General features: G+C 39.2%; 5 protein-coding genes across 19 annotated transcripts; 2 read left to right on the top strand and 3 right to left on the bottom strand.

Annotated features, from left to right (window-relative positions):
- The first annotated feature begins 1,043 nt into the window (after positions 1–1,043).
- On the top strand, positions 1,044–4,267 carry LOC104808156 (protein SOMBRERO-like). 2 transcript variants are annotated; one of them, XM_010533739.1, is made up of 4 exons: positions 1,044–1,129; positions 1,851–2,072; positions 3,131–3,402; positions 3,534–4,267. In XM_010533739.1, the coding sequence occupies exons 2-4, from the start codon at positions 1,901–1,903 to the stop codon at positions 4,152–4,154; spliced, it is 1,065 nt and encodes a 354-aa protein (XP_010532041.1). In that variant the 5' UTR covers positions 1,044–1,129; positions 1,851–1,900; the 3' UTR covers positions 4,155–4,267. The 2 variants fall into 2 exon arrangements, with proteins under 2 accessions (XP_010532041.1, XP_010532040.1); XM_010533738.1 differs by lacking the exon at positions 1,044–1,129 and adding an exon at positions 1,211–1,405.
- Positions 4,268–4,788: 521 nt separating this feature from the next.
- LOC104808155 (TMV resistance protein N-like) lies at positions 4,789–8,198 on the top strand. Of its 7 annotated transcripts, none has more exons than XM_010533735.2 (4): positions 4,789–4,873; positions 5,541–5,620; positions 6,212–6,751; positions 7,388–8,198. In XM_010533735.2, exons 3-4 carry the CDS (start codon positions 6,216–6,218, stop codon positions 8,121–8,123), a joined length of 1,272 nt encoding a protein of 423 aa, XP_010532037.1. In that variant the 5' UTR covers positions 4,789–4,873; positions 5,541–5,620; positions 6,212–6,215; the 3' UTR covers positions 8,124–8,198. The 7 variants fall into 7 exon arrangements, with proteins under 7 accessions (XP_010532037.1, XP_010532036.1, XP_010532038.1 ...); XM_010533734.2 differs by having other exon boundaries at positions 5,420–5,620; XM_010533736.2 differs by having other exon boundaries at positions 4,789–4,911.
- A 1,410-nt stretch (positions 8,199–9,608) lies between these two features.
- On the bottom strand, positions 9,609–13,690 carry LOC104808153 (protein SUPPRESSOR OF npr1-1, CONSTITUTIVE 1-like). 6 transcript variants are annotated; one of them, XM_010533727.1, is made up of 7 exons: positions 13,024–13,690; positions 11,796–12,909; positions 11,421–11,723; positions 10,601–11,334; positions 10,308–10,468; positions 10,110–10,172; positions 9,609–9,855 (listed from the first exon to the last, which is right to left on the bottom strand). In XM_010533727.1, exons 1-5 carry the CDS (start codon positions 13,614–13,616, stop codon positions 10,453–10,455), a joined length of 2,760 nt encoding a protein of 919 aa, XP_010532029.1. In that variant the 5' UTR covers positions 13,617–13,690; the 3' UTR covers positions 9,609–9,855; positions 10,110–10,172; positions 10,308–10,452. The 6 variants fall into 6 exon arrangements, with proteins under 6 accessions (XP_010532029.1, XP_010532028.1, XP_010532031.1 ...); XM_010533726.1 differs by having other exon boundaries at positions 10,318–10,468; XM_010533729.1 differs by having other exon boundaries at positions 10,372–10,468.
- A 1,107-nt stretch (positions 13,691–14,797) lies between these two features.
- Positions 14,798–15,292, bottom strand: LOC104808152. Its single transcript, XM_010533724.2, has one exon. The coding sequence runs from the start codon at positions 15,238–15,240 to the stop codon at positions 15,004–15,006; it is 237 nt and encodes a 78-aa protein (XP_010532026.1). The 5' UTR covers positions 15,241–15,292; the 3' UTR covers positions 14,798–15,003.
- A 235-nt stretch (positions 15,293–15,527) lies between these two features.
- Positions 15,528–18,031, bottom strand: LOC104808151 (serine/threonine-protein kinase AGC1-7). 3 transcript variants are annotated; one of them, XM_010533723.1, is made up of 4 exons: positions 17,926–18,031; positions 17,538–17,638; positions 16,703–17,427; positions 15,528–16,570 (listed from the first exon to the last, which is right to left on the bottom strand). In XM_010533723.1, the coding sequence occupies exons 2-4, from the start codon at positions 17,574–17,576 to the stop codon at positions 15,667–15,669; spliced, it is 1,668 nt and encodes a 555-aa protein (XP_010532025.1). In that variant the 5' UTR covers positions 17,577–17,638; positions 17,926–18,031; the 3' UTR covers positions 15,528–15,666. The 3 variants fall into 3 exon arrangements, with proteins under 3 accessions (XP_010532025.1, XP_010532024.1, XP_010532023.1); XM_010533722.1 differs by having other exon boundaries at positions 17,931–18,031; XM_010533721.2 differs by lacking the exon at positions 17,926–18,031 and having other exon boundaries at positions 17,538–17,909.
- Positions 18,032–18,037: the final 6 nt, after the last annotated feature.

Raw genomic sequence — 18,037 nt, 5'->3', positions numbered from 1 at the left:
ACATTAATCCATATTATGGATTTAACAATTTATTGCAAAAAAATGCAAAACATAAAATATATGACATACAATGAAAGATAATATATATACCCACCAAAGCTATTTGTATATTTCCAAGTAAATGCATAATTACGAAACAAATTTATATATTTTTACTGAAATTAGATTAGCATTTTGATCATAGTTCCTAACTAAGTTAACATTTAACAAAATCCGTAATTAGACCATTGGATTTGAGCTAACTTCAAGGTCAATTTGGATAAAGAAATCGCATTAATTGGAACTTGGTTAAACAAATGTAAAAAAAAAATATCATGAAAACTGCACTGAAATTGATGCAATAAAGAGCATAATTCAAGGTACGATACATCATTTTCCTCCCAACATTTGACTGCAAGTTGAGGGTATAGAAGCTTCAATTCTTGTTTTGTCCTTGGGATACATAAACATATATATCATATATTATATTATAATATATAGTATTCAGTATATTAATCATTTCATTACTCTATGAGTACTTTGTTTCAAAGCTAATTAGTCCGTCCTAAAGCACAGCTGTATTCCACATACGGTGTTTAGTTTAATTAAAGTTAGTCCTCGACATTATGGTGTACCCAAAATATCAATATACATCTCTATATTTCCACATTTCAGAATCAAAATAAAAATTTTAAATTGTGAAATTTTATTTATTGTTTTTTTGTTATATTAATTTATGATGTTGTGGATCGAAATCTTGTTTTCGGATGTGAAATAGCCACGATTCAATAACTATATAGTTTAGCTATACATGTACAAAGGCCGTATGTGAGTATATAGTGGAATTCAACATAGATTTTCGGAGTAATTGTCATGTATTTCTGTGAGACCAACTTCGGTTTTTTAAATTAGTTCTTGCAAATAATCTCGGCACTGATCCATAAAAGAACCCACACGTCTCTCTCTCTCTCTCTCTCTCTCTCTCTCTCTAAGAAGAAAGGGACAGAGAGAAACCCTAAACACCGTGCCCTCAAAGCTAAGATATCACTTGTTTTGCAAAACAACTCTCTTTTGCTTGCTTTGCCTCTCTTCTCTCTCACTGTCTTCTACCTCTTGCCTGTAACAGAAGCAAGATTTCCCAGCCTCCAAGGTTCGTTTTCCTACCATTTCTTCCGACTATATATCATTGTCATCTGCATCACTATGTACGCATATATAGATACACGCACATATGGCTGCACACACAGACAAATGTGCTTTTTCTTTTCATATTCTCAGTTTTCCATTTCATCGCTTTGATTTGTCAAGAACATATCTATGGATGTTGAATCTCTTATACCTAAGAAAGAGACTGGAACTTCTAAGCACACAAACGGAGTTCAGTTCTCTGCTTCTTGTTTTCTCTTTGGAACACTTGTGCTTATATGTAAGATTTATACCTGAAGCTAGCGTTTGTTCTTCAATGTGTACATGCATGAATCTCATACATGTTATAGCTAGGGTTTTTTTTATGGATCTAGAAAACTCGAACCCCAAACCTAGTCTCTTAGATTCATTAAAAGATCTAGTGTTTATCTTGATATCTTACGTAGTTTTTGTAATAGAGGTATACAATATATATGGCCATACATGCATGTAACAAAACTTATCCATGCATTATGAACATAGAAGTATTTCTTTATTTCATGCGTGAAACATGGAGGTGTATATATACTCTTATGGTAGAAAAACGCCGATTTGCATCACTTGCCATCTGTTCTTACAATCAAACAAAGCCGATTTCCGAGATGTATCTCATGAAATATTCATGTCTACTATTCTTTTATGTGTCATATATGAAATACATTATTGTTAATTGGCATATTGTCTAGGGCAAAGAGGAAAAGGACCCATATCTTGATTTGCTTAAGGAGAAGTGAGGATGGATATAGGATCTTCAGGACAACTGAGTGTGCCGCCTGGATTTCGGTTTCATCCGACCGAGGAGGAGCTTCTTTACTATTACCTCAAGAAGAAGGTGTCCTACGAACCAATTGATTTGGATGTTATAAGAGAAGTTGATCTCAACAAGCTTGAGCCTTGGGAGCTTAAAGGTACACTTGTTTACTAATTACCCACACTTGTGTATCACTTTGTATGTTTGTCGATCATTATCACCTAATCCACCAAATTCAAATCTGATAATATTCTATTGCATGATCAAATTAGCAGTATTATCAGACGCGTTGCCTGAAACTATTAATATATCTCGAATTTCAATGTATTTAAATATTAAAAAGATATGTATTTTCATTTATATATCTTGATAGAGGTATAGATTTGATACACAAACCCTTTTGTGAATATGGCGAATATGTATAGTTGGCCTGCACAAGACTACAAGTTACATGTCAAAGGTCAAAGACGCAGATTTTGGTTATTTGTCCAATTAAGGGTTTTGTCTGCATGTTCATGAAAACATGCATCTAGTTTATGCCCTTTTTATCAGACAGTGAAATGTTTGGTTCTGCTGTTTTTGTGGAATCCCGTGGAACCATGCATACATATATATATGTGTATATATATATATCCATCCATCAAGAAAGAGACAAACTTTTCTGTTCATTCATGTCCTTTTGATTTTTTTTTCTTGCCTGCTAACAGCAGACAAAATACAATCGTTTTCGTCATATATATGACTACGTAGCAATATTGTACTTCAGTATAACAAAGAAACCCACATAGCTTAATTATTCCCATATTCATTCGGAATAAGAAAACCAAGTCATCGTCATATAATAATAATAATATGATATTTTTCAATTCTGATAACATATTAAGCTTTATTGTGTATCATCATGTATATTTTTTTTTTATTGCTAGACTAAAAATATATATAGAAAAGTGATAGTTTGATTCCTTATATATATTTACGCGTATTACATTCAGTATAAATCATAATATTCATTGGATTAATTAAATCGCATGGGATGATAACAGAAAACTACTATAACACATGAAAACGTAGGTTATTTATTAATTCATCATAGTAAGTGTCTTTAATTAAATTATGTGTTTTACAAGAATGGTAATTGTCTGAGGTAATCTTTGATTCTTCCCAAGCTAAAACTGATATATATATGTATATATGTATGTATGTATGTAAATGAAGAGAGATGTAGGATAGGGTCCGGCCATCAAAATGAGTGGTACTTCTTCAGCCACAAGGACAAGAAGTACCCGACGGGGACACGAACAAACCGAGCGACAGCAGCCGGGTTTTGGAAGGCAACTGGCAGAGACAAGGCCATCCATATGAGCACTTCCAAGAAGATTGGCCTTCGCAAGACCCTCGTCTTCTACACCGGTCGTGCTCCTCACGGTCACAAGACCGATTGGATCATGCATGAGTATCGCCTCGATGATTCTCACAACGACATCCAGGTACTTTTACATACATCCATATATATATATATACACACACACCTTGAATCACCACGAAAATGTCGATGTTCTTGCACCATATATAATGAACTGCTTGAATCATATATATTAGTTGTGAACGTGAATTGCAGGAAGAGGGGTGGGTAGTGTGCAGGGTCTTCAAGAAAAAGGCCCATTTCAGAGGCTTTCTCCAAGAAACACCCGACCAAGAAGACCATCCCCACCGCTACACGACCACAACCCATGACGATGATCATCATCATCATCACCATCACATGAATCCCAATCCATGTAACCCTTCATCATTTCCACATCCTATCGATCATCATCATCATACCATCACCCGGAGAACGGGTCTCCAGCCTTTGTATGGCTTCCCCAACACATTCAGCCACCAACAAAGCTCAATGCATCTCCCACAACTCTTATGCCCTGAAACAGCAGCAGTCACAGCCCATCCATTCAGCACAACCGACCTCGAATGCTCTCAGAATCTTCTTAGGTTGACTTCTAACAACAACTATGGAGGAGATTGGTCGTTCTTGGACAAGCTTCTTACTTCTTCCGCGACCATTCCTCAGCAGCAGACACAAGCGAAATCCCTAGTCGGTCCTAGCAATGGCGACAACAATAACAATCAAACAGCAGGCAATCAACATCATGATGTCGGAAGCAATGCTGGTTCTGTCTCTCAGAGGTTCCCGTTTCAGTACCTTGGGCATGAAGTTAACCTTCTCAAGTTCTCCAAGTAGAATTGATGATGAACTCTTTGTGGTGATGATCTCATGTTGCAGTTCTATCGTATCTTTTGTAAGCTGTGGAACCTGGCACAACCACCAGCAAACTGTTTCCAGAAATTTGGGTTCGTCTTTCATTCATGAATTTTTGTATTTTATTCGATGCGTATCGTTTTATAATTTACTAAATTTAGTTTGTGAACTATCTAAATGACAATAATTCAATTTGGGTAAATCGACCAGTGAAATAGAAATGAAAAAACGTATGTTCCGTTTCGAATTCAATCTCAAACTAAAGAGAAAGATATATTCTAATTACATACGATTAATTTGGATGTCGTCCAAGATATCTAGTTATCCAAAATAAAAAACTAACTAAAAGACAACTCTTGAAATGATACCGGAGTGAGGGTAATTGTCATAAATTCATCTCAAATTCAGAATATGGTCACGATTCAATAAATATATAGTTATTTGGTACGATTTAAAGGGACTTCCAATGGACTATGCCCATGGTCGATAAATTTTGGGTCGTGTGTTTCACGCTCCAAAAGGCGCGTGAACTTCCCTAGTCTTGATCTCTCCATCTAAACTGCGTGCCGTTTGCGAACGACAGTAGGTTTTCCCTTCCGATGAGTAGAGAGCTTTCGTCAGCAAAAACGATTAAAGTCAATGTCCTCGTGAGCGTTTTAAAACGACTCATTATCCACGTCGGATGATGCCTCGCATACGCGGTGAGTGAGTACGCATTGGTCACGTTTCTGGCTTTCTGGTACAGCATCATCGATTGCCAGAGACTGAAGAGATCTGATCTATCAATGTTGATCTTTTTCTTCTTCGACATTTCAATTTCTCGGATTTATGGAGAATTTAAGGGAAATCAGAAGGACTTTTAAGATGATTAGGGTTTTTTATGTTGCATTGCGTGTTTTCGTTTGGCGAAGTGTTGATACTGAGAACATTTGGAGACTAGTTGTTGACTGATCTGCAAAGTAATCCATTTCCGGTTTTTTTCCACCGATATACGCATATAGTATTGCATGGTTACGTCATATCGACGCTAGGATTCTTGTCTGTGAATGATTTTTCATAAACCCAAATTTCTAGGATGCATGAAATGGGATGCCGTGAAATTTTAGTTTTTGTTAGTGCATTGCCTATACTCTGTTCGTGAAAATGTCAGAGAGAGAGAGAGACCCTTTCACTGTTTGGTCTTTCTTAGAAGCGGAAGGGTGTCATATGATACTTTTGCTGTTGAGCGTTTCATGCTTGCATTTCAGAAACATTCAACTGTGTCGTGGGGACAACAACGAGATTGAAAATTGAGTGAGCGGTGCTTTGTTTTCTCCGAAAAAACTGGGTTTTCTTTTTTATGGAGCTAAATGTGAAAGTTCCACGCAGGTTGGTTGCTATATTCATCTGACTCCTTCAGAGAGAGAAGAAAGGGCACGCCGCATTTTCCTGAGGATCGATGGCGAAAGGTGATTACTTTAATCGAGATGGCGTAGTAGTAGACTTGAAATGCTTTGGCATTTGAATTTGGTGGATGAAATGGGTTGGTTTAGGAGCCAGAATCTAACTTTGTCTGATCATCAGAAGACAGAACGAGTCTTCCGCGTGCTTTGTGTTAAAGCCATGATACCCTAAGGAATGAGATGAATGGGTGACTTGAAAAGTTGTGACACAAATATTTTAATACATAAGCAGAACTGAACGTGGTGCAATAGCAAGAACAGGCTTGGATTTTATAGTGGCGAATGAGACTTATGACAGTAGTCAAAGGCTTTGCTTAGAACCTTTCAGATCAATTTGATGGCAAACTTCTATGAACATGTTTTGTCAATGGTCAATTGTCAAAGGCTGTACCTGGACTCGTTCAGATCGATTTCATGGCAAACCTCTATGAACTTGAGGTCAATCTGATGTTCTTCCGGTATAAAAAATGATGCGGGTGACAAACTTGTTCTTATGTTCTTGTTCAAGTTCAGAAAAAATCGTCAAAGGCATTGATCAATTTCAGATCAATCACTGCTTAGCCCTTTTGTTGGCTGATAATTGTACTTTTGTTCCAGTTAAATGTCTTCCGGGCCTTCACCTTTTACCTGGAGGTATGATGTTTTCGTCAGCTTCAGAGGGGAAGATACCCGTTCCAACTTTGTCAGCCATCTCTACAGAGAGCTGAAGTGTGCAGGATATACTACTTTCAAGGACGACAAGGAGCTACAGGCAGGTATGAACATCAGTCAAAAAATCCAAAATTCCATAAGAGAATCAAGGGTGTCAGTAATAGTGATTTCTAAGCATTATGGTCATTCAAAATGGTGTTTGGATGAGCTACTTGAGATATTGGAATGCGAGAGGAAGTTCCAGCAAAGAGTAATACCAGTTTTCTATGAGGTGGATCCTTGTGAAGTGAGATACCAAAAAAGATGTTTCAAAGAGGCCTTTAAGAAGCATAACAGGATCCTCAAAGCGGAATTCCGTGCCTTAAGATCTAAGGGCAACATGGAGGAGGCTGAAATGTATGGCAGCGCAAAGGCCGACCAAATTCGTAAGTGGAAGGGGGCCTTAAGACAGGTAGCAGAGAAATCAGGCTACTGTTCTAAGACCTGGTAATAATCCTTGACATCCTCTAATAGTCCAAAAGCTAAAATAGTTAAGATAATTAAATAGACATATATATATATATCCACTCCAATTTTAGTGGATATTAATATCCATGACATAACCTATCTACTGAATCAAATTGTATCTACTTATCAAATGGACCAAAAAATATGTGTAAGAGTTTGAAGGGGAGGTGTTGCTGTTGTAACCTGTTTCTGCCCCTGTTAATTGAGAGTTAGATGGGTGGTTTCTCAAAGTTTTCCCTTTTCTCTTCCGTAATAGAAAATTTGCTCACAGATAATGTAAATTTGTAAAATCACGGGGAACTTCTTACCGATATCCCTAATATCTTCCTAAACATACCTGATAACTGTTTGAACGAAATGATTTGTGTCTCGATATAAGTTGCGGGAGTTTTCTTTTCTTGGAAAGAAACAACTGAAGACTGTCACTGACTTCATCTATTTATTTCTCATTTTTGTCATTTTATGTGATAAAGCGAATGAATGCTTGATGATTCCATTCTTCTTGTTTTAGAGATGAACTATAAGAGATTGATGTAAATGTTTACATATATACACCCAACAATGGATTTATGATTCCAAAAGTTCTCACGGATGGTTCTGTTTTTCATTGGGTAGCTGCGAGGAGTCGGAGATGATTCAGAATATTGTTGAAGATGTCGGCAAGGCACTGAATTTGGAACCAGAAACCAATCCTGTTAACTCAGGAGAGATAAACTGCTACAAGGAAGATATAAAAAAATTGTTGAAATTAACTTCTGCTTCTAAAAAGGTTCGGATGGTGGGCATTTGGGGAAAGGAAGGAGTAGGGAAGACAACGCTTGCCCGGGCTGTTTACGTTGAGACAAAAGTCCATTTCGATTGGCATTGCTTCATAGATGAAGTCGGGAAGATCTCCACGGTACGTAACACTTCCGGTTTGCAGGAATATCTCCTGGCCAAGACATTCCAGCAGGAAGAGAGGATAACGAATGATGATGCCTGTGCGATAAAGAACAGGCTACAGTCCAAGAAGGTTCTTATTGTTCTTGATGGAATTGACCATAAGAATCAGTTGGATGCATTAGCTAAGGACGTGAACTGGTTTGGTCCTGGAAGTAGAATCATAATAACGACAAGGGACAGGAAGTTGCTCACCCGACATGGAGTGAAACATATAAAGGGCATGCCTGAACGCAAACTCGGTGAGTTCTTCATCAAGGGGCCACTTCGAAGAATGAAGAATCTCGCATATTTTTGTGAGCTTCGCTATTTTGCAGGGACGTTTGTCGAATGCCTTCCTTGTTGGAAATTTTTAAGAAAAGACAGGATACGAGTCGCAACATGTGTTGGAATGTATCAAAATCACAGATGATCTCAACTCATGTTATCATTTTTTTAAACAATGATTTATTAACCCATAGTTCAACTTTTTCAGGTGCAAAACGCATGTTCCGTCCTGAATTCGAACTTCAAATTTAGAGAGGAAACGTATATTCTAAATCAATCGGATGGCTACCGGCCCCGAGATTAGTATAGATCTTCATTACCTAAAAAAACCAATGATTTATTAGAATACGCTTCTCAAATATGTATAGTAAAATCTCAGTATATTCGATTCGCCCTTTAAAATAAATGGTATACAATAAACTCGGATATACATATTACTCAAACAATAATATTCTTTTTTTTTGTATATTTTGTTTCTTATAATAGTCTTATTTATAGACATCAAGATGTGTATTTTCTAAGGTTTCTTGTAGTATGAAAAATTTATCTCTATTATTATCACAAAAGGTTATTAACTATTTCATATATATAACAATTCATAATTATATTCATGAAAGAGTAAAACTTTTTGATAAATTTTGAATAGACTTTTTTTTTTATAATGGGTATAATATAATTGTATTGGAAAATATCACCTATAAATCTATAATAATTGTGATCTCGTATCTATTAGGATTTTAGACTCAAAATATTCATAGCTCAAAGAAAAAAAAATTAGAAACTACTTTCGTATCGTATGCACGAAGAGAGAATTTGGTTGTTGAAAAAATTAAATTTTCAATATTAAAAAAAATCATCTAACATACATGAATTATTATGAATATTATCGAATGGAAGTAAGAACAAGAAAGGGTTTTTATATCTTGGCACAATAGACCCAATAATAACTTGAGACTCAATTGAGAAGCGCCCATGCACTTCTCAATTGTAAAAAAAAAAAGGGTAATTCAATAGAACTTAAACGGCAAAAAATACTTAGAAACACGAACTTTGCAACAATACCAAACCCTTCACAAATTCTCTGAATGCTTTCAAGATTCACCGTTTTTAAAAATCTGACTGATTGTACCGCTACAATTGAAGGGGTGGATAGTAACGTTTTCAGAATGTTTGGTAACGATTATGAATGGTTGATACTTGATAGATGGTTGTTGATGGTTATTACAGTTAACTAAGATTAGAAGTGAATGGTTGTAACCGTTTACAATTGTATTTTGTTATAAATTATTAAAAAGTACATGAATTTTAAATAATTTTTTAAATTAATTGTAATTCATTTTTATATTATCATTTGATAGAAATTATTTTATATAATTTATAAATAATTATATAAAAATATTTTAAAATATAAGTTCCATCAATTTAATTTATATTTAATTAAAAATAATTTTATCATAAAAATATTAAAAATAATTCAATCTATGTTAAACTAGTTTTGCATAACCTAATGTACGGGTCCATGTTCCAGAATCCTATCCAATGAATTCAAAACATTGTTGCACATTTGCCATTTAAATTTACGAATAGATTCAAAGGGATCATGCTAAGTGTAAAAGTACATGCATCATGATGAGTCCATGAACAAGATCCTGCCTAAGAACTTAAGTTAAGGTTGAACTCTGAAACTGGAATTGGTGGAGAATTCAGACAGAAGTAGAAAAAGATGGCCAAAATATTTAGACAAAATGAACATAATTACAAACAAACAGAACGGAGTGTTGGACGAAATTCTAAGATCGAAAACTGACGCTGGAGATGTTTTGGAAGAGCTTTCCACTGAGTTCTTTGAGGTTTTACTTCTCGTCCTTGGGTTGATCCTAATGTGAGATCGACAAAATAACTCAGAAAAAATCGATCCCCATTTGTTCAGAAAGCTCATCCTAATATGAACCTAGAAACAAAACATATTTCTATTTTCTAAATCGAGATATGTGAAAAGTATGAAGAGATGAAAGCAAGTTTGTCCCTAAACTAAAAAGAAAACCATAGGATTCAAACAGATCTATAAGGAGAAATCGGAAACAGGAAAACAAAACGAAGAAAAGAAACCATAGGATTCAAACAGACGTACCTGGAGACGACAGGGATGATGAGGTCTAACGAGTTTCCGGCGAATTCCAGGGAAGACAAAACCCTAATCGATAGAAGAAGAGAAATGAGTTATGGAAAAGATGACGCTAGAAAGAGAGAATGGAGAGATTTAGTTTTTTTGTTTAAATTTTTAGAAAGGGTATTTTGGTCTTTTAATTAAAACGTTGGAAATCGTTACCCAAACATACAAAAAAAACGGCATTTTGATTCTTAAAATTTGGTTGCGATTGCGTTTATTTAACCATTCACTTTCGTAACCGCTATCACCCGCCAGAAACCGCAACCGTTCCATTTGTGGATAGCAGGGTGCGACCAATCGGCCCCTAAATCTCCAAGCTCCTGCCATGTATGGAAGAAATATGATTAAACGTTTCTAGTATACATCAATATGAAGCTGCAAAAAAAAAAAAAAAAAGCATGACAAAAACGCAGAAGAAACATGTCGTTTGATGTTCTAAAGGGAACACATACCGAAAGATGAACTTTCCCAACCGAGACAGGACATGCTGTTGCTCTAACGTATACGAACGTGACGATCTCGTCGAATGTCCGATATTAGGAACAAAGATGAACTTTAGATGCGTCTGGTTCCTCCACGCAGGTGGCAAGTTCCTGAGCCTTTTGCAACCTTCCATGTTAAGGTACATAAGCCTCGAGCTAACGAATACGGTTGAAGGTACTTCTATCGATGTTCTGTTCAGGACCAGTGACTCTATGTTACTCCCGACCTCTGGGAACAATGTGATGTTCGGACAGTCACCTAGTCTGAGGCATGAGAGTGAATCCATGTCCTTGATGGTGTCCGGAAGATTCTTCAGTCTCTTACACCCTGTCATACTCAATGACGCGAGCCGTGATAGGCTCTGGACCGACGGTGGCACTTCCTCAATTGCTGTCTGGTCAAGCCACAAGTCCTCGACATCTTCTAGACCCGACGGGAAATCGTTTATAGAAGAGCATCCGTCGAGATGGAGGGTTTTGAGGGACCTCAAGTTGATGTTTTTCGGGAGATTCTTGAGCTTCTTGCAGTAGCTAAGCTCGAGTAGGACGAGTTTGGCGAGATGGCCGAGGGAAGAAGGAATCTCGACCAAGCTTCGACAGTGACACATCTTTAACTTCTCCAGATTCGTAGCCTTTGAAAGATCCGGGATTTCGACGAGGTTCTTGCATCCATTGAGATTCATCCTCCTCAGATTACCAAGTTCCTGTCGTACAAGGAAGAAAGAAATCTCTCTAAATGGTTAGATGAACAGACAAATCCCCTTTCAAAAGGGTTGCAAGGTAACAACACCTGAGTTCCATTCCAAAGTGTTTGAACCGAACTGTTTGTCAGATTGAGTTCGACGAGATATACGGTAGAGAATTGAGCGGGGAGCGATTTCAGACAGTAAGCATCCCAGTGAAGATATCTCAGCCTAGGGAGGTAGTCTAGATCACAGGGCATACTTATCTGGTTCCTTTTGATGTCGGAATCCCCATAAAACTTGAGCAACTTGAGATTGAACATCTTCTTAAAGATCTCGGGATGTATATGAAGCTCCTCTTCTTCAGTGATCTTGAGAAATATGCTTTCGACTTCGATTGCTTCAGGCCCCTAATGAAACAGAATAAAAGGATAAGACAAGCAGAGATGGAGCAAATGTACGAGACGACATTCTCTTCTTACCGCATTTTCAGAGAACAAGTAACGGATATCGTCAGAATCCCATAGAATCCTACGTTTTCTCGGGTGTTTTTCTTTGCAAATAATATCCCTTGCCAAATCTTGGAGTAGATCATGAACCCGTATCCTCTTCTCGTTCGAAACAGTGATCAGACACTTCTCCACCAAAGCCACAATGCCCGGTGTGCAAGGCAGAGGCTGACGTCCGGGAGACACTATGAAAAGGTCTAACACTTCTTTAACCTTGTCCACATCCTCGCCATTGAAACAGCAGGCAACGTGAAGAAAAACCGTTTTCTCTTGCTTATCCAATGCATCATAACTCTCCCTCAATACCTTTGAGATGGAGTTATCAAGATTATTCTTCAGTATAGCCAATTTGTCCTGCCAATACGATATGTCACGGCGATATAGAGATGCACCGATGAGTTTGAGAGCTAACGGAAGACCACCGAGTTGATCAACAACATCAATGGCAAGCGTTCTGAAATCTTTGTGCGGACGAGGTTGTCTGAATGCATGGTTGCTGAAGAGCTGAAGTGCTTGATCAGACACAAGGGGCTCAACTTCGTATATGTGTTCCACATCATGCTGCTCTAACACACGTTTGTCCCGAGTGGTTATGATGATTCTGCTTCCTGGTCCAAACCAGTCGGAACTTCCAGCCAGTTCTTGTAGTTGTTCTATGTCGTCGACATCATCTAGAACAAGGAGAACCTTTCTGTTCCGGAGCCATCGCTTCACGGCACCATTACTATTGTCATCGCCGCTTATGTTCAGGTCCTTCCTTCTGAAGATTTTCGATAGAATTTTCTCGCGTAATTGCGAAGGACCATGTTGTCTGAACTTTCCTTTCACGTTCTCTAACAAGCAAGAGCATTGAAACTTGTTCGAGAGGATTTCGAAGATGAACTTCGCAACTGTGGTCTTACCTACGCCACCCATTCCCCAGATTCCTACCATTCGGACATCTTCAGAGTTCAAGTTTAACAGAGGTTGTATCCTTCTCATGTGGGAACTCATCCCGACAAACTCGCCGGATTCACTTGGTGACACCAAGAATAACCTGTTGGAAAGATCTTGAACAAGCTCCTGGATGAGATCTGATTCCTCTCTCCTGCATCGAAGCAGATAAGAAATTGTAACCACAAGACTAAAGATAGATGCAACTGTTCATACCCAAAACAGAGCAATTTCAGGATTTCAGATCAGAATTCTGCTGCGCTCTCACCAGTTCCTGGAATCCCATCCAGAAATCCTCCCAACTTGAGCCAAAGCCTTTCTCCATCTCTCCACAGTCTCGAGACCAAACCTTAGTTCATGCTCGGCTAAGGCCCTGTTGAAACTCCGGTTCTGCCTCTTCACGTCGATGTTGTAGAAAACCGGAACCAATTCGAGGCGTTTCTTCTCGGCGCAGTCGGTGATGTGCAAAAGCTCTCGTAAGCACCAGTGAGAGTTCGGGTAACTCTCTGAGAGCACAACAATGGCGATTCGTGACTCTTCGATGGCTTCGGAGAGAGCTGGGCCGATGAAATCCCCTCGCCGGAGTGCCTTGTCGTCGCGGAAGACGTGGATCCCACTGTCGGTGAGAGCTCTGTAGAGATGGCTGAGGAATCCTCTTCGGACATCTTCCCCTCTGAAACTGAGGAAAACGTCGTACTTCCACACAGATCGCGACGGCGAAGGAGAAACTGAGTTGGGAAAACCAGAAGGCTGCTGAAACATTTGCGTCTCCGTCCTCTTCCGAAACCGAAGGAGACAGCGTAATCTTCTGAAGAAGACGACGAAGAAGCTGAAGATGGATAAGAAGAAAGACGTCGCCATGGAAGAGCAGAGAATTCTCGAATTCTACAGTGTGAAGTCGGAGACGTAAACGTAATAACTGGAGGGGATTTTTTCAACGACGGTCTTTCCAGTTTTCTTGTGGTTAACTTATTTGTCTTTCAAAAGTCAAAGAGCCCACCCGCTTTATTTTAAATGGTCAGAACCCCTTTAAAATTTTAACGGAACACGTTTGATTGCTTCAACAATAATAAAATTAATTCAAATTCATCTCTCAAATTCAAAGATTCGATGTTCGATTTAAAATACTCAATTAAAACCGTCTATTAGGATACGGTCTATTTCTTTCAAAAAAATAAATAAATCAATTGTCATTTCTTAACATTCAAACCATAAATAAATAAAGATATTGACTATCAAATACTCATCATTTAATCTCAACCATAAATAATAAAACCATGCCTGGATTGGCAAACGGTTCGGTTATACTGTTACCAAATTATAACCAAATTAAATCGAACCAATTAAAATTAAATAAGCCGTTTGGATATTAAATCTCGAATTCATTCCGCAACAGAAGACACCAAGTCCACTAACCTATTATCAGACCTTTCGTGTGAAATAATTGGGCCACGTTTCTTATTGTAACTATGGGCCTAATGGGCTTTCGTATGAAATAATTGGGCCACATTTCTTATCGTCATTCCCCGATCTGAATGAAATGATAATCAATTCAACCGTATTTGGCAGCCTGCTTGATTTTTTCTTTTCTTTTCACGACCTAACGAATTTTACTATATCTTTTACAGAAGTTAGATTTGATTCATGAATTATATATATATACACACACTCGTCAATATCCATGCAGTGATGCAAAGGGCTATATTTTAAAAATAAAAAATAAAAAATAAAAAATAAAAAACAGAGAAATATGTGTGTATATATATATATATCAAAAGAACTAACCACGACTACGAATTCAGTGATCCAAGATATCCGTTCGCGGTTTTTTTTTTTTAAAAAAAAACAACAACAAAGTTCGCGGTAAAAAAAGAAGCAAAGTTTCTAACCCGATTTAAATTTTTATTTTGAGTAGGACATTTCCATAGACTTCTTCCAAAAAATCTTATCTTTTAAGAGATAATAGTTGGGTCAGGTAAAATTTCGGATTATAAAAAAAATTCTGTTTCAGTGAAAAGTCTCGGGAATTTGGAATTTGGAAGTGAAATAGAGAAAGGCCACGATTTTTGTATAATCCAACGCCTCTCATGAGTCTCCCTCGATACCTTTGAGATACAGTTTATCAAGATTTATTTTTCAACATACGCAATCCAGTGCAGAGATATGCATGCATACGCCCTCTTATTCTTCGGACACGAACGAGTCATGCATCTATATACACATATTCATATATGCATGGGTAGAGCGCTTAGCCGGTTCCGGTGACGCCGAGATCCTGCTTGTTGTCGTATTTGCCGGCGCCGAAGACGGGACCACCTTTTCCGGCGGCGTCGGGGAGTTTGTCTTGGAGAGTGTCGACCTGAATACCGCCTTCGTCTTCCTTTGACCGTATGTCCAGCTTTGTCTTGTTCTCTCCTCCCTGTACGGACTCGTACATCGTCGCCGTCTCCGATCCCTTCGGCTCCGCTCCCTGCGCTCCCGACATCTTTCCCTGTTCTTCTCTCTCGAGTCTTATTCTGTTCCGTAGTAAAACTCAAATCTAATCTACTCATATCTCGTGCTCTGATCTTATGAACTTTCTGCATCTTGACACGTGTCTTTCATGAAACACACGTGTCAGATCCAAAAGCGTCGTATACTTACGTGTAGCTGTAACTAGAACCACAATATGAGAAAACAAAGGGTTGACTTTGACTATAAATAGATGTGACTCGGATACAAATATATGATTACATTACATTAATAATTTACACAAAATAAAAGAATCCGAGAAATAAAACAAAGTTGTATTCTAATGATACGAAGACAAAACAATGAAACAATGTGTATTTCCATTTTCTACAAATTCAGTAATAAAAAAAGAATATTTTTAAATCCAAGAATATGGTTTTAATTAAAAAAACCATATTTGCTAAAAGTATTCAAATTTAATGTAATCTGGATCATCGCTAGGATCACTATTACCACCGCCGTTGTCTTTTTCACCGCCGTGCGTCGTAGTTTTCTTCCCGGCGACCGCCATGATCGCTGGCGAGGAGTCCTTTTCCTTGGTCGTGTAACAGGAGAAGTCCACCGGCTCCGGCACATTTGGCGGCGTCGCGCTCCGGATCAGAGCCCAATTCACTCCTTCGAAGAATGGGTGCTGCTTTATCTCCGTCGCTCCTCGCTTGTACGCGATCCTCTTGTGAGGCTCTTTTACCAGAAGGCCCTTGATCAGGTCCCTCGCCGCCGAGCTCACCTGAGGGTATTCCGGGAATTTCAGCGGTAGCCCTATCACGTTGTAGAGCGTCGCTCTGTTCCCTTGTCCCTTAAACGGCGTCGTTCCGTGGAGGAGCTCGTAGATGAAGATCCCGAAGGTCCACCAGTCGACGGCGCTTCCATGGCCTTCGCCTCGGATGATCTCCGGCGCCAAATACTCGTGGGTTCCGACAAAGGACATCGATCTGACGTTTGTCGGCTCCGCCATCAATTCCGGCAACGATCCGTTGACGAATATCCCGAAATCGGATTTCGCTTTTCGGTTCTTCTTCGACGATTGGAGGATCCTGGGGAAGAACGCCGACGGCTGGATACATCCTTGCACCGCCGCATCATCTTCGAGGATTCCGGAGGATCGGCCGCCGCTTCCGCCGGCGTGGACGGAGGAAGATTTGACGAGGGTTGGATTGACGGAGCATCGGAGGGATAAATCGAAATCGGAGAGCATAATGTGACCGTCGTCTCTGACGAGAACGTTCTCTGGCTTCAGATCTCGGTACACGATTCCTAGCATGTGTAAGTATTCCAATGCCAATAGCACTTCCGATGCAAAGAACCTGCCACAGAAAAATCAAAACCCTAATCATGTATCAGATGATCCTAATCTCCCATTGTGATGTTCTTCAGGTGATTGATTTGGTTCGGTGTTGTGGGTCTAAGTCTAACTCTGTTTTCTAAAAAGTACTGACCTTGCCGCATCTTCTGTGAAGAACTTGTTGGGTTGCTTCTGTCTCAAGGAATAGAGATTGCCGCCACTGCAGAACTCCATGACCAAGCAATAGAACTTGTCGGTCTCGAAGTGTGTGTACAGAGTGGGCAAGAACGGGTGATCGAGCAGAGACAAGATCTCCCTCTCTGTCTGAGCTCGTAAAAGCTTGTTCCGGCTAGCGAGAGAAGCTTTGTCCATCACCTTCATGGCGAAGTACGTGTCCGTCCCTCTAAGCTCGACCAGATAAACACTGCCGATATCTCCATACCCGAGCCGTTTCAGAAGGCGGAAATCGCTAATCCCGAGTTGGATGCCTCTGGATTTCAGCATGTTCACAGCATCCCACCTTATGTCTCCGCCTGTGTGGGGCTTTGACGGAGCAGAGGAGGTGCTGTCAATGCTGTTGCTCCTTGAACTCAAGTTACTGTTGTTGTTGTTGTTGATGGGCTTTGTGGTTATGGTTGTGGTCATAAGCGACTCGGTCATGTTGGGACCAGGTGACGATGGCGGGATCTTCGGGCTCGGAACAGGACGATGATGATTGCTGAATCCGGCCGGCTCTGGTTTTACCAAATGATCGATCATCTTGGGGTTGAACTTCTGCTTCTGCAAGTCTTTTTGGGATTGCTGAGATTGATGAATGTTATCAAAGGGCTGGGCACAGAGAGCAGATTCTTTCGGCTTCTCAGACGAAACATAGCTCGACTGCAGAAGAAACAATTCAAAGGTAGTAGATATAAGCACTCATTCATCAGACAGGACAGCCTCCCTGAACAAACATGACAGGGGGAGAGAGCGGGTCTCTTCAAGCTTACCTCGGGCGAGTCGAACTTCTTTCCGAGCTTTGCTAACATGGCCGCCGCTGCAAAGGCGAAACCCTCAAATCAGAGATCCTGCTTGGGCGTTGAAGGACAATCTGTGGAGGGCAACATTTTTTTTTTTAATCATCAAATCCGACATTAACTTAGCTTAACAAGAATGGCGTGGCATGCATGTCTTCTGATAAATTAAAAGAAAGAAGGTTTGGTCTGCACGTTGGAATCCCCACGAGATTTCTTCTATTTCTTTTTTTTTTCTCATCCACCGAATTTCTCATATGCCTCCAAGAATTCGAATCCAGACATCATTTAAGAAATGCATGCATGAAAATCATTTGCTGGAATTTGCATAAGCAATCGATGAAATGCAAGGAAAAAACAAAACCTTACGTTCCATGCGTGATCTCTCCGTGGAGATCATGAAGGAATCTTTTTTTTTTCTGGGTAAAACAATGAATTAATATGCTTGAAATAATATTTGGAATTTGGGGGAAAGA

This window comes from Tarenaya hassleriana, unplaced genomic scaffold (genome assembly GCF_000463585.1).
Source record: "Tarenaya hassleriana unplaced genomic scaffold, ASM46358v1 Cleome14, whole genome shotgun sequence".
Taxonomy (NCBI): domain Eukaryota; kingdom Viridiplantae; phylum Streptophyta; class Magnoliopsida; order Brassicales; family Cleomaceae; genus Tarenaya; species Tarenaya hassleriana.
The sequence above is the reverse complement of the archived record's forward strand: the minus strand, read 5'-3'. Positions and strand labels throughout refer to the sequence as shown.

What these genes read in the sequence shown, in the direction of transcription:
- LOC104808156 (XM_010533739.1), top strand. Translation starts at nt 1,901, where the DNA reads ATGGATATAGGATCTTCAGGACAACTGAGTGTGCCGCCTGGATTTCGG. An exon ending in TGAGCCTTGGGAGCTTAAAG is followed by an intron (nt 2,073 to 3,130) that starts GTACACTTGTTT and finishes ATGTAAATGAAG; the next exon opens with AGAGATGTAGGATAGGGTCC. An exon ending in ATTCTCACAACGACATCCAG is followed by an intron (nt 3,403 to 3,533) that starts GTACTTTTACAT and finishes CGTGAATTGCAG; the next exon opens with GAAGAGGGGTGGGTAGTGTG.
- LOC104808155 (XM_010533735.2), top strand. Translation starts at nt 6,216, where the DNA reads ATGTCTTCCGGGCCTTCACCTTTTACCTGGAGGTATGATGTTTTCGTC. An exon ending in GGCTACTGTTCTAAGACCTG is followed by an intron (nt 6,752 to 7,387) that starts GTAATAATCCTT and finishes TTCATTGGGTAG; the next exon opens with CTGCGAGGAGTCGGAGATGA.
- LOC104808153 (XM_010533725.1), bottom strand. Translation starts at nt 13,616, where the DNA reads ATGGCGACGTCTTTCTTCTTATCCATCTTCAGCTTCTTCGTCGTCTTC. An exon ending in GGATGGGATTCCAGGAACTG is followed by an intron (nt 12,910 to 13,023) that starts GTGAGAGCGCAG and finishes GCTTCGATGCAG; the next exon opens with GAGAGAGGAATCAGATCTCA. An exon ending in ACTTGTTCTCTGAAAATGCG is followed by an intron (nt 11,724 to 11,795) that starts GTAAGAAGAGAA and finishes CTGTTTCATTAG; the next exon opens with GGGCCTGAAGCAATCGAAGT.
- LOC104808152 (XM_010533724.2), bottom strand. Translation starts at nt 15,240, where the DNA reads ATGTCGGGAGCGCAGGGAGCGGAGCCGAAGGGATCGGAGACGGCGACG.
- LOC104808151 (XM_010533723.1), bottom strand. Translation starts at nt 17,576, where the DNA reads ATGTTAGCAAAGCTCGGAAAGAAGTTCGACTCGCCCGAG. An exon ending in AGAAGTTCGACTCGCCCGAG is followed by an intron (nt 17,428 to 17,537) that starts GTAAGCTTGAAG and finishes TTTCTTCTGCAG; the next exon opens with TCGAGCTATGTTTCGTCTGA. An exon ending in TTCACAGAAGATGCGGCAAG is followed by an intron (nt 16,571 to 16,702) that starts GTCAGTACTTTT and finishes TTTCTGTGGCAG; the next exon opens with GTTCTTTGCATCGGAAGTGC.